This window comes from Pseudophryne corroboree, chromosome 6 (genome assembly GCF_028390025.1).
Source record: "Pseudophryne corroboree isolate aPseCor3 chromosome 6, aPseCor3.hap2, whole genome shotgun sequence".
Taxonomy (NCBI): Eukaryota; Metazoa; Chordata; class Amphibia; order Anura; family Myobatrachidae; genus Pseudophryne; species Pseudophryne corroboree.
In genome coordinates, this window is record NC_086449.1 from 346,980,126 (window position 1) to 346,993,176 (window position 13,051).

The following is a 13,051-nucleotide window of genomic DNA, read 5'->3' on the forward strand; positions in this document are numbered from 1 at the left end:
GGTCATGGGGGGAGGAGCCAGTGCACACCACCTGATCCTAAAGCTTTTATTCTTGTGCCCTGTCTCCTGCGGAGCCGCTGTTCCCCATGGTCCTTACGGAGTCCCAGCATCCACTAGGACGTCAGAGAAATTTGGTTTATTAGTTGACTGTACAAGCGCTCCATTAATGATCTGCCCTAATACTGTTTGTTTGGTAGCATGTTTTTTGGACTTTTAAACTTCGACTTTGATACACCATAATTACATTTGATGGTTCTTGTGAACATGTTTAGATGCTTGAATTATTGACTATATTACCATTGAAGGACTACCTAATTTAAATACCTAGTTTTTCATACAGAAATAATATACTTGATTTTTAGACAGCTGAAATGTATTTGAAGATAACTGAATGTAGAGGCTGAGCTAGGTGCATATACAGTTATTGATATGGCTACGCACAGGAGTTTGTCTCTAGTTGGAGATTTACAACAGACTCCAGCTGTGCGACCAGAATTTCCTGTACTTGTCCAATGTTAGACCTCCCTTCACTGTTCTACCTCTTCTATCGGAAGTAGGCATAACTGTATTATGAAGACAAAGATGTACGGTTTTATTTTGCAGCCATGAGCAACACAAATTTGCAGATTTTAGTCTATGGAAAAAGGTGTACATCCAATTCAGTGTAGACCCATAATTCAGTGAGGGACCCCTTGCTGTAGAACACCTCCCACTCTTGGTTGCACTTTAGGGAGATACTAAAAACTCTCCAGCAGCATGCATCCCCATGCATGGCATATGGGTAATCAGTTTGGTGTGAGAGAGTGGATTCCAGGAAGAGAAGTTAAAACAAGAACTGGAGTAAACAACTGAGCACAATTCGATATTGACCTAACCGTAGGAAACTGCCCTACAAAACAAACAGGCATCACGGTGGAAAATATACAGTATGTGAATGACATACAATTATTACAGAAAAAGACATTAAAGTAATAATTTCATAATTCTCCTTTAACTCCATAGCAGCCATCAATGACATGCCAGTGTGAATGATCGTAGCTGTACTAAATTTAGCACAGCTACGATCATCTCGGAATGACCCCCGTAATCAAAAAAATTATCAAATGGACAAAGCAGGCATGGAAGTTTCAGGTGTGGCTTTAAGTAGTATCCAATAACAGATCAAATAGCGCAAATGCCATTAACCCTAAGGGTCGGCAGCAAAAACACATTTTAATGGTACCTCAGTAAGCTAAGTGGCATGACTCCAGGGGATTCAGATGCTGGCACTGTCTCAGTGTCGGTGACTGGAGTGGTGGCGGTGGTCGTATCCTCCAGAGAACTGCTCATGAAAGAGGTGGTACTGGATGCTGATGGGCTGGTGGTGACAGGGGTTTGAGCTTGCTGAACTTGGTCACTTTCCTCGACCTGTTGCTCTAAATCTGGAAGATCGAGATTATGCCCAAAGTAGATACCAATTTAGGATGATACAACAATAAAATTTCAATAGAGCAAAGAAACGACATGAATATTTAATTATCTAATTAAAGTACATCTGCTGTTTTAAAATATTCACCAGAGACCCTGCTTGGCCAACAGTTATCATTAGAACTGAACAGGGGCATAAACATAACAAATGAAGTAATGGGGGGGGTTACTAAAAGCAGATGAAAATCTCTTAATTGTACAATTTATTTTTTTTCCAAATTATATGCAAACATCAGTATATACACAAGGAAAACCGCAAAGCACTTATAGCTTGGGGAATAAGGCTCGAGGCCAGCAACTCTATATGACGCTTTACACAGTTCATACCTGGTCTTATTCTGCCACCAAACTGCTCTTCCAGCAGCCCATTGACTACCAGCTTGTAAATCATGGCTTGTGCTCTCTCCAAGTCAGCCAATCCCAAAGCTCTCTTTATTGGTGACCGCATAACTGCTCTCTTCACCATGTGACGCATAAGAAATTGCAGGGCAGCCCTCATTTCAACATCCTCATGCACAACAGGAGAACTGGCACAATCTGAATTGTGTCCATTTTCGGCCAGCACCTTTGGGATAAGCAGAAGCTCTGCATACTTACTGCAGCTCAGCAGTGCTCCCAGAGATTTCATGGCTCCCAAGTTTATGTAAGATAACTGTATAGCCCTAATTTCAGACTGAGCAACATCATGGCTTCGTGGGATGTGTTCATGACTCTTACGTTTCCCGTCGATAAGATGATGCTGCTGATCAATAGATGGGGTATCTCCTAAAAGTGTAATGGATTCATTCTCTGATTTAGAAGCTATGTTGCCGGTGAATTTCTCCTCCGCTGCACGCTCTGTAGTGTCACAATCACCCCTGTGCTCTGAATCCCCTTTCTCTTCTGACTCATGGCGATGTTTTTTTTCATGGCGCTTGGCACTGGCTTTACTTGGGTCTTCATGAATGCCTGTCAGGTAGGTAAGGTCAAGCAGGGTGGAGGCAGTCAGCCCACGGAAACGAGCCACATCGAAGGGAGGGGGATCACAAGGCTCCAGGTTGTAGAGAGGTGTGTCACTAGGCGACCAAAAAGTTGGGAAGCTTTGGTTGAGAAAAAAAATCAGAAGGACACAGGAAAAGGCAAGTGAGGGACAGACAAGAGGAGAGTTCAGGAAATAATTCTGATAAAGTCATAGTTGCCAGATCACTGAAAATACAGGGAGCTTACACTTTGGAAAGTTAAAAACAGCAAACAGGCAGAAAAAACAGCAGTAGCAGAGGACACACTATGGCATATTGAAAGAGACAAAGATAAACATACAGAAAAGACAACTACACAGGGAACACTGGGGCTGGTACAAGTGTTTGAATATTCAATTCATAATGTATGTTATTGTCTCTAAAGAATAGAGTTATAATCAAAAATCTGTTGAAATGTGTGATTTCAATATTTATCTTACTTCGAACATTTACAAAACATGTACTTGTAACCCCAAAATATCTCCAATGTATTTTTTTTTATAAACATTAGCAGATATTGAATACAGCAAAATGCACAACAAAATTAATGTTTACTGCAGCATGGAGAAAAAGAGACACAAAAGAAAAAGCATGAGAGAGTGAGTACCAGCCAGCGAGAGAGAGAGAGAGAGAGAGAGAGAGAGAGAGAGAGAGACAGAGAACCAGACAGTGAAGAAGAGGGAGAAAGCGAGAACATCCAGCGAGACAGGAAGAGTGTGCGGGAACCAGCGAGCAATAGAGATAGAATGAGAACCACTCAGTGCCAGTGAAATAAAGAGAGCGAGCGCCAGTGAAGAGAGAGACCAAGGGGGAGAGAGAAAAACAGATAATGACAGCGAGGCAGACAGAAAATGAAAGAAATTATATAGAGCTAGAAATAAAAAGAGAGTAGGAAAGAAAAAAGGAAAATAAATCAATAAAGAACTAAAGAAAACGAGTAAAAAAAATATAAAGACGAAATAGATAAATAAATAACACAAAAGGAGGGAGAAAGAAGAGTGAAAAAAAAAGAGTAAGAAAGGAGAAAATAAAAGAAAAAAGTAGCAAAGGAAAGAAGAAAAAGGAGGAGGGAGAAGAGGGGGAATAGAAGAAAGAAGGAAGTGAGAGTAACAAGTAAAAACGAAGATGGCAAAAAAGAGAAGAAAAACAGTCAAAGGAAAACAGAGCAACGGAGAGAAAGAAAAAGAATATGGGGACTCAAGAAACAAAAGTGTAAACAAATAATACAATTTGGGTATCTCAAATTATACAGTGGGCTTTAATTGCGAAGCGGCACTGAGATTTACGTTGACTGAGTTCTCCTTTAAATTTTCACCTGCAACCGGACAGGAAGTGGTGGCATAGAAAAGCAGCCGCTTCGTAAATAAAGCCCAATGGCATCATAAAGCAATATTCTCTCAAGCTATTTTTGCCTTCACATTTGCTATTTCATGGGTAATATTACAAAATTATATACAAGAGGCATATTTTTGTGGGTAATAGATGGCTGGTGCAAAGATACAAGATTATGATAATGACCAAATGCAGCAGTATCTAGAGGCTTCTGATTGCCTGTGTGCGCATTCATCTTTTCCAGTTGATAGTAATAAATTTGCGAGTATCATAGGTATATTATGTAAAGAAGCAGCTATTTGTACAATTAGTAATTTCCATTTGAAATTATAAGTTATGGGTATTTATTCTCATAACTTGTCATTTCCATTTGGACTACTACAAAAAATAAGATTCACATTGGATTTTAAAGAAGATAACAGATTGTATTTAAATAGATTTCATATAGAATTGCTTCTTTCACATTTACAAATTAATCAAAACACTATTTTCTTTTATCTATGTGACTCTTCATTGGACTACTATATTATGTATATATAAAATAATTTTAATTTAGCATTTTCTACTACTGTAATATTGTCAAGCTACAACTATATATCAGTGATAAGTATGCAGACTTGTAACTCAAGATACATAAAACTCAGATTACGTTGTCTTTTTACCAGGCATCATATATGCTTTTTCTGCATATATCTTCTCCAAAATATGTTAAAGATGCAAATACTGTATGCCCAACTATAAATTAGTCCCCCTAAATAAGTCCCCTAATTGCTGAAGTCATGACCCTGTGAAAAGGAAGCCATCAAACTCTTAAGATGTAGCATGTACTGATTTCTGAAATTGATAGCTCCCACTTGAGAGGGGGGAAGCATTCCACCTTAACCAACATGGCAACATATCTAACACATTAGTGCCATGAAACTCTTTAGCGATACAGAGAGAGGAGGGGGGTGTCAAACTAATAATATCACCTGTGTCTTCTTCATACTGTGCAAAATAAGAATTTACTTACCGATAATTCTATTTCTCGTAGTCCGTAGTGGATGCTGGGGACTCCGTCAGGACCATGGGGAATAGCGGCTCCGCAGGAGACAGGGCACAAAAATAAAGCTTTAGGATTAGGTGGTGTGTACTGGCTCCTCCCCCTATGACCCTCCTCCAAGCCTCAGTTAGGATACTGTGCCCGGACGAGCGTACACAATAAGGAAGGATATTGAATCCCTGGTAAGACTCATACCAGCCACACCAATCACACCGTATAACTTGTGATCTGAACCCAGTTAACAGTATGACAAACGTAGGAGCCTCTGAACAGACGGCTCACAACAATAACAACCCGAATTTGTTTGTAACAATAACTATGTACAAGTATTGCAGACAATCCGCACTTGGGATGGGCGCCCAGCATCCACTACGGACTACGAGAAATAGAATTATCGGTAAGTAAATTCTTATTTTCTCTAACGTCCTAAGTGGATGCTGGGGACTCCGTCAGGACCATGGGGATTATACCAAAGCTCCCAAACGGGCGGGAGAGTGCGGATGACTCTGCAGCACCGAATGAGAGAACTCAAGGTCCTCCTCAGCCAGGGTATCAAATTTGTAGAATTTTGCAAACGTGTTTGCCCCTGACCAAGTAGCAGCTCGGCAGAGTTGTAATGCCGAGACCCCCCGGGCAGCCGCCCAGGATGAGCCCACTTTCCTTGTGGAATGGGCCTTGACAGATTTAGGTTGTGGCAAGCCTGCCACAGAATGTGCAAGTTGAATTGTTCTACAAATCCAACGAGCAATCGTCTGCTTAGAAGCAGGAGCACCCATCTTGTTGGGTGCATACAATATAAACAGTGAGTCAGACTTTCTGACTCCCGCCGTTCTTGAAATATATATTTTCAATGCCCGGACCACGTCCAACAACTTGGAATCCTCCAAATCGTTAGTAGCCGCAGGCACCACAATAGGCTGGTTCAGGTGAAACGCTGACACCACCTTAGGCAGAAAATGAGGACGCGTCCGCAGTTCTGCCCTGTCCGTATGGAAAATCAGATATGGGCTCTTATATGATAAAGCCGCCAATTCTGATACTCTGGCTGAAGCCAGGGCCAGTAGCATGGTTACTTTCCATGTAAGATACTTCAACTCCACCGATTTGAGCGGCTCAAACCAATGGGATTTCAGAAAATCCAAGACTACATTAAGATCCCACGGTGCCACTGGGGGCACAACCGGGGGCTGTATATGTAGTACTACTTTTACAAAAGTCTGGACTTCAGGAACTGAAGCCAATTCTTTCTGGAAGAAAATCGACAGGGCCGAAATTTGAACCTTAATGGACCCCAATTTGAGGCCCATAGACAATCCTGTTTGCAGGAAATGTAGGAATCGACCCAGTTGAAATTCCTCCGTGGGGGCCTTCCTGGCCTCACACCACGCAACATATTTTCTCCAAATGCGGTGATAATGTTGTGCAGTCACCTCCTTCCTGGCTTTTACCAGTGTAGGAATGACCTCTTCCGGAATGTTTTTTTCCCTTAGAATTCGGCGTTCAACCGCCATGCCGTCAAACGCAGCCGCGGTAAGTCTTGGAATAGACACGGTCCCTGCTGAAGCAGGTCCCGTCTTAGAGGTAGAGGCCACGGATCCTCCGTGAGCATCTCTTGAAGTTCCGGGTACCAAGTTCTTCTTGGCCAATCCGGAGCCACTAGTATCGTTCTTACTCCCTTTTGCCGTATAATTCTCAGTACTTTTGGTATGAGAGGCAGAGGAGGGAACACATACACTGACTGGAACACCCACGGTGTTACCAGAGCGTCCACAGCTATTGCCTGAGGGTCTCTTGACCTGGCGCAATACCTGTCCAGTTTTTTGTTGAGGCGGGACGCCATCATATCCACCATTGGTTTTTCCCAACGGTTCACAATCATGTGGAAGACTTCTGGATGAAGTCCCCACTCTCCCGGGTGTAGATCGTGTCTGCTGAGGAAGTCTGCTTCCCAGTTGTCCACTCCCGGAATGAATACTGCTGACAGTGCTATCGTAAGAAGCCACCATCTTTCCCAGGACTCTTGTGCATTGATGCACAGACACTTTCCCTGGTTTTAGGAGGTTCCTGACAAGTTCGGATAACTCCCTGGCTTTCTCCTCCGGAAGAAACACCTTTTTCTGAACCGTGTCCAGAATCATTCCCAGGAACAGCAGACGTGTCGTCGGGGTCAACTGAGATTTTGGAAAATTCAGAATCCACCCGTGTTGTTGCAGCACTAGTCGGGTTAGTGCTACTCCGTCCTCCAGCTGTTCTCTGGACCTTGCCCTTATCAGGAGATCGTCCAAGTAAGGGATAATTAATACGCCTCTTCTTCGCAGAAGAATCATCATTTCGGCCATTACCTTGGTAAAGACCCGAGGTGCCGTGGACAATCCAAACGGCAGCGTCTGAAACTGATAATGACAGTTTTGCACCACGAACCTGAGGTACCCTTGATGTGAAGGGCAAATTGGGACATGCAGGTAAGCATCCTTTATGTCCAGGGACACCATAAAGTCCCCTTCTTCCAGATTCGCTATCACTGCTCTGAGTGACTCCATCTTGAACTTGAATTTTTGTATGTACAGGTTCAAAGATTTCAGATTTAGAATAGGTCTTACCGAGCCGTCCGGCTTCGGTACCACAAATAGCGTGGAGTAATACCCCTTTCCCTGTTGTAGGAGGGGTACCTTGACTATCACCTGCTGAGAAAACAGCTTGTGAATGGCTTCCAATACCGTCGCCCTGTCTGAGGGAGACGTTGGCAAAGCAGACTTTAGGAACCTGCGAGGGGGAGACTTCTCGAATTCCAACCTGTAACCCTGAGATACTACCTGCAGGATCCAGGGGTCCACCTGTGAGCAAGCCCACTGTGCGCTGAAATTCTTGAGTCGACCCCCCACCGCTCCTGAGTCCGCTTGTAAGGCCCCAGCGTCATGCTGAGGGCTTTGCAGAACCCTGAGAGGGCTTCTGTTCCTGGGCAGGGGCTGCTTGCTGCCCTCTCTTACCCCTTCCTCTGCCCCGAGGCAGATATGACTGTCCTTTTGTCCGCTTGTTCTTATAGGACCGAAAGGACTGCGGCTGAAAAGACGGTGTCTTTTTCTGTTGGGAGGGGGTCTGAGGTAAAAAGGTGGATTTTCCGGCAGTTGCCGTGGCCACCAGATCCGATAGACCGACGCCAAATAATTCCTCCCCTTTATACGGCAATACTTCCATATGTCGTTTGGAATCCGCATCACCTGACCACTGTCGCGTCCATAAACTCCTTCTGGCAGATATGGACATCGCATTTACTCTCGATGCCAGAGTGCAAATATCTCTCTGAGCATCTCGCATATAAAGGAAAGCATCCTTTAATTGCTCTATAGTCAATAAAATACTGTCCCTATCCAGGGTATCAATATTTTCAGTCAGGGAATCCAACCAGACGACCCCAGCACTGCACATCCAGGCTGAGGCGATGGCTGGTCGCAGTATAACACCAGTATGTGTGTATATACTTTTTAGGGTAGTTTCCAGTCTCCTATCAGCTGGATCCCTGAGGGCGGCCGTATCAGGAGACGGTAACGCCACTTGTTTTGATAAGCGTGTGAGCGCCTTATCCACCCTAGGGGGTGTTTCCCAGCGCGCCCTAACCTCTGGCGGGAAAGGGTATAATGCTAATAACTTTTTTGAAATTAGCACTTTTCTATCTGGGTTAACCCACGTTTCATCACATACATCATTTAATTCCTCTGATTCAGGAAAAACTACAGGTAGTTTTTTCACCCCCCACATAATACCCCTTTTTGTGGTACTTGCAGTATCAGAGATATGCAAAGCCTCCTTCATTGCCGTGATCATATAACGTGTGGCCCTACTTGAAAATACGTTTGTTTCATCACCGTCGACACTAGATTCAGTGTCTGTGTCTGTGTCGACCGACTGAGGTAAAGGGCGCTTTACAGCCCCTGACGGTGTCTGAGACGCCTGGGCAGGTACTAACTGGTTTGCCGGCCGTCTCATGTCGTCAACTGATTTTTGTAATGTGCTGACATTATCACGTAATTCCATAAACAAAGCCATCCATTCCGGTGTCGACTCCCTGGGGGGTGACATCACCATTATCGGCAATTGCTCTGCCTCCACGCCAACATCGTCCTCATACATGTCGACACACACGTACCGACACACAGCAGACACACAGGGAATGCTCTTATCGAAGACAGGACCCCACTAGCCCTTTGGGGAGACAGAGGGAGAGTTTGCCAGCACACACCCAAGCGCTATAATATATATGGGAACAACCTTATATAAGTGTTGTTCCTTATAGCAGCTTAAATATATCAAAATATCGCCAAAAAATGCCCCCCCTCTCTGTTTTACCCTGTTTCTGTAGTGCAGTGCAGGGGAGAGTCCTGGGAGCCTTCCTCACAGCGGAGCTGAGCAGGAAAATGGCGCTGTGTGCTGAGGAGAATAAGCCCCGCCCCCTATTTCGGCGGGCTTTTCTCCCGGAGTTTTAGATATCTGGCATGGGTTAAATACACACATATAGCCTCAATGGCTATATGTGATGTATTCTTTTGCCATAAAGGTATTAAATATTGCTGCCCAGGGCGCCCCCAGCAGCGCCCTGCACCCTCCGTGACCGCTTGGTGTGAAGTGTGTGACAACAATGGCGCACAGCTGCAGTGCTGTGCGCTACCTTCATGAAGACTGAAGAGCCTTCTGCCGCCTGTTTCCGGACCTTCAATCTTCAGCATCTGTAAGGGGGGTCGGCGGCGCGGCTCCGGGACGAACCCCAGGGTGAGACCTGTGTTCCGACTCCCTCTGGAGCTAATGGTGTCCAGTAGCCTAAGAATCCAATCCATCCTGCACGCAAGTGAGTTGAAATTCTCTCCCCTAAGTCCCTCGATGCAGTGAGCCTGTTGCCAGCAGGACTCACTGAAAATAAAAAACCTAAAAACTTTTTCTAAGCAGCTCTTTAGGAGAGCCACCTAGATTGCACCCTGCTCGGACGGGCACAAAAACCTAACTGAGGCTTGGAGGAGGGTCATAGGGGGAGGAGCCAGTACACACCACCTAATCCTAAAGCTTTATTTTTGTGCCCTGTCTCCTGCGGAGCCGCTATTCCCCATGGTCCTGACGGAGTCCCCAGCATCCACTTAGGACGTTAGAGAAAGTACACCCTCGCTCCACCCAACTCCTACCACTGCAGTCCAAAATCAACTTATTATGTACGAGAATACCCCTAGGCCTTAACTCACTGTGGCTGGAGAAAGAAAAGTGAGGCTGATTGCTGTTCCATATGGGTTTACATTCTATGTGGAACTAAATTCAAGTTGTTTTTTCTTTAAAGTAGATATTCTGGGATTTATGTGCTTTTAATTTAAAGACATTGATGACATGTACAGTAAAAGCAACAACAGACACCCACAGATATTCCCATACCTGATTGTGATCTCGGGCTCGTCCCACTGAACTTTGGCAGAAGTACTGCCCTCCTTCACCACACCCAACAGAGTGGCATGCCGGCCTGTTTGCTTGTGAACACATCTGCCACCCACCCTGAGTCCTGTGTCCACGCCTCCAATAACAGCAAGAACAGGCCACACTTCCACACACAGAGTCTTCAGTTGTGATTCGCCTAGCTCAGCCAATCCGTGTCTCCCATGTTTACTCTTCTCCTCCTCTTTTTCATCGCGGGTTTCATGCTCTTCTCGACTCTGGACTGAGCGACTTTTCTTCAGTTTTCCTCCTGCTTCACGCAAGCAACCTTTGATCTTTTGCAAACGTTCCACCATTTTTTTGTTAATGCAATAGGTCCAACGTTCGGTATGATGAAGTATTCGGAGAAGCTGCACACTTGATTCAGCCAGGACAGTGGCTACAGGACTACATATAGGATCTCCAGGTAACAAATCTCTAGGAGTGCCTCTCATTTGCATGTCACAGATCTTTACCTAAAAAGCATAAAACACGAAGCTATAATTCCTATGTACTTTAAACTGACACAGTATTAAAGTAATAGGGCGATTCTACAGCATAACGTCCCGTGCATCATGCGCTTTTAATTATTTTTTTCCTTTTAAACTGGTCTGTTAAGATATTGTTATTATATGAAAACTTAATTGCTTAGTAGCAATGCCTTACCCTATAATTTAAGACTCACTAAAATCTTGCTATTTTGGAGAAGTATGTCGTTTGAATTTGTGTAGCTGTCCCGTGCATCACGGAGAATCGCGCAATAGCGTTCTCTATTTTAAAATAATTATTTTCTGGTTATACCTTTTCCCCAGGATTGCTGCTGTAAAACATCACACATGGGTATAATTCTGCTGCATCCACATCTTCAAATGCCAATTTGGGCTCCTGTCAACAGATTAAGATTAAAAATGATATAGAACACAGTCACAGAGTAAAACAACCAACCAAAACAAAATAAATACATTTTTAATGAATGATGGTTTAGGATCCTTCAGTAGCTTGATTGGAGTGGATAGGGGTAACAGAAAACTTAACATGTTAGTGTCTCTTTTGCCTTGATCATTCATTGGACTACTGTTAACATCACGTCAGATTCCCATAGAGCCACACTTTTCCCAGGAGCCCCTTTCAGATAGATGCCCAAAAACATTCAAAACACCTACATCAATATTGCAGAACATCATCATCTCACCTCTCCATTCTTGCCAAAGGACACAGTTCGAGCTTCCATATCAAGGACACATGTTATAAAGTCTCCCTGGGTAAAGCTGGGCAAGGTCAGAGTCTGTTCTCCATTGTGATACAGGTTGCCACTATATGCTCGGTACAGCCACATGTCTGAGGTGGTGCGGTGGTTGAAATCATGGACTGGCCATCGGGAAACACCTACACAGGTACCCTCATTACCCCGATTTTCTTTCACAATGTAAAACTGCAGATTCAAAAGAAATCCCAAAATCATAATTCGTATAAAAGAAAAGAAAAAAACAACTATTCCTGACTCATTTCATCAACATATCTAGTCTATGAATATCCATCTATCTGCATTGTTTATTTGGGCTTACTGTAAGCAGGAGAGAGGATTCCCAGTTGATTTTTACAGGGTAAAGTAGATATTTGTATAAAATTATGTTTTAAAGATATACGCAACTTTCGCATTTATTAATGATAATGTCATAACACTATTCTCCGGTGCATATAACATGTCATTACACTAATAGATTCTGTACGAATACAACTTTTGCATTTACTACTAAGACACATCTCTACGCTAATTTAGGGCATAAAATACACCCTTGTTACTCCTGCTAACAACCTGCTGCATATACTACTAATGTACAGTTAATCTGTCTATTCCAGCTTAGATTCAGGATAAAAAGTCCTAAAGGATTCAGGATAAAGAGTCCAATAGGCATAAAGAAAAGAAGGATCACACGCAAATGACTAACTATAGAGAAATCCATTCAAACCAGTCTATTAAAATCCCTTAAGGTGGGTACACACTAGTAGATATATCTGCAGATCAATTGATCTGCAGATATATCTATGTACGGATCGGGCAGTGTGCTATGCATACACACTGCCCGATCCGTCGGGGGACTGACGTCATGAACTGGGCGGGCGCCCGCCCAGTTCACCTGTCAATCACCGCCGGCCGCCGCAGCATGTGTATGGGCGGTCGGACGACCGCCCCGTACACACACAGCGACGCGCCAATATATCGTTAGATATATTGCCCGTCGGCTGTGCTGCGCAGCCGACGCGATACGTCTGTGAACGACGGAGTTCACAGACGTATCGCCCGTACACACTGGCCGACGGTCCCGCGATGTATCGGCCGTTCAAGAGAACGGCCGATATATCGACCAGTGTGTACGGGCCTTTAGAAAGGAAAGCTACAAGACACCAAAAATAAGAATTTACTTACCGATAATTCTATTTCTCGGAGTCCGTAGTGGATGCTGGGGTTCCTGAAAGGACCATGGGGAATAGCGGCTCCGCAGGAGACAGGGCACAAAAAGTAAAGCTTTAGGATCAGGTGGTGTGCACTGGCTCCTCCCCCTATGACCCTCCTCCAAGCCTCAGTTAGGATACTGTGCCCGGACGAGCGTACACAATAAGGAAGGATTTATGAATCCCGGGTAAGACTCATACCAGCCACACCAATCACACTGTACAACCTGTGATCTGAACCCAGTTAACAGTATGATAACAGCGGAGCCTCTGAAAAGATGGCTCACAACAATAATAACCCGATTTTTGTAAC

At 44.2% G+C, this 13,051-nt stretch overlaps 1 protein-coding gene across 9 annotated transcripts in view; it reads right to left on the bottom strand.

Moving 5' to 3' along the window:
- HERC1 (HECT and RLD domain containing E3 ubiquitin protein ligase family member 1) overlaps positions 1–13,051 on the bottom strand; it is a 475,564-nt gene that overhangs the window by 197,255 nt on the left and 265,258 nt on the right. For 8 of the 9 annotated variants that reach the window (XM_063926542.1, XM_063926546.1, XM_063926545.1 and 5 more), the window contains 5 exons: positions 11,477–11,716; positions 11,086–11,169; positions 10,249–10,760; positions 1,795–2,546; positions 1,223–1,421 (listed from right to left, as the gene is read on the bottom strand). In XM_063926542.1, coding sequence (XP_063782612.1) covers positions 1,223–1,421; positions 1,795–2,546; positions 10,249–10,760; positions 11,086–11,169; positions 11,477–11,716 — 1,787 coding nt within the window. The remainder of the gene's footprint in view (positions 1–1,222; positions 1,422–1,794; positions 2,547–10,248; positions 10,761–11,085; positions 11,170–11,476; positions 11,717–13,051) is intronic. The other variant, XM_063926547.1, reaches the window with a different exon arrangement.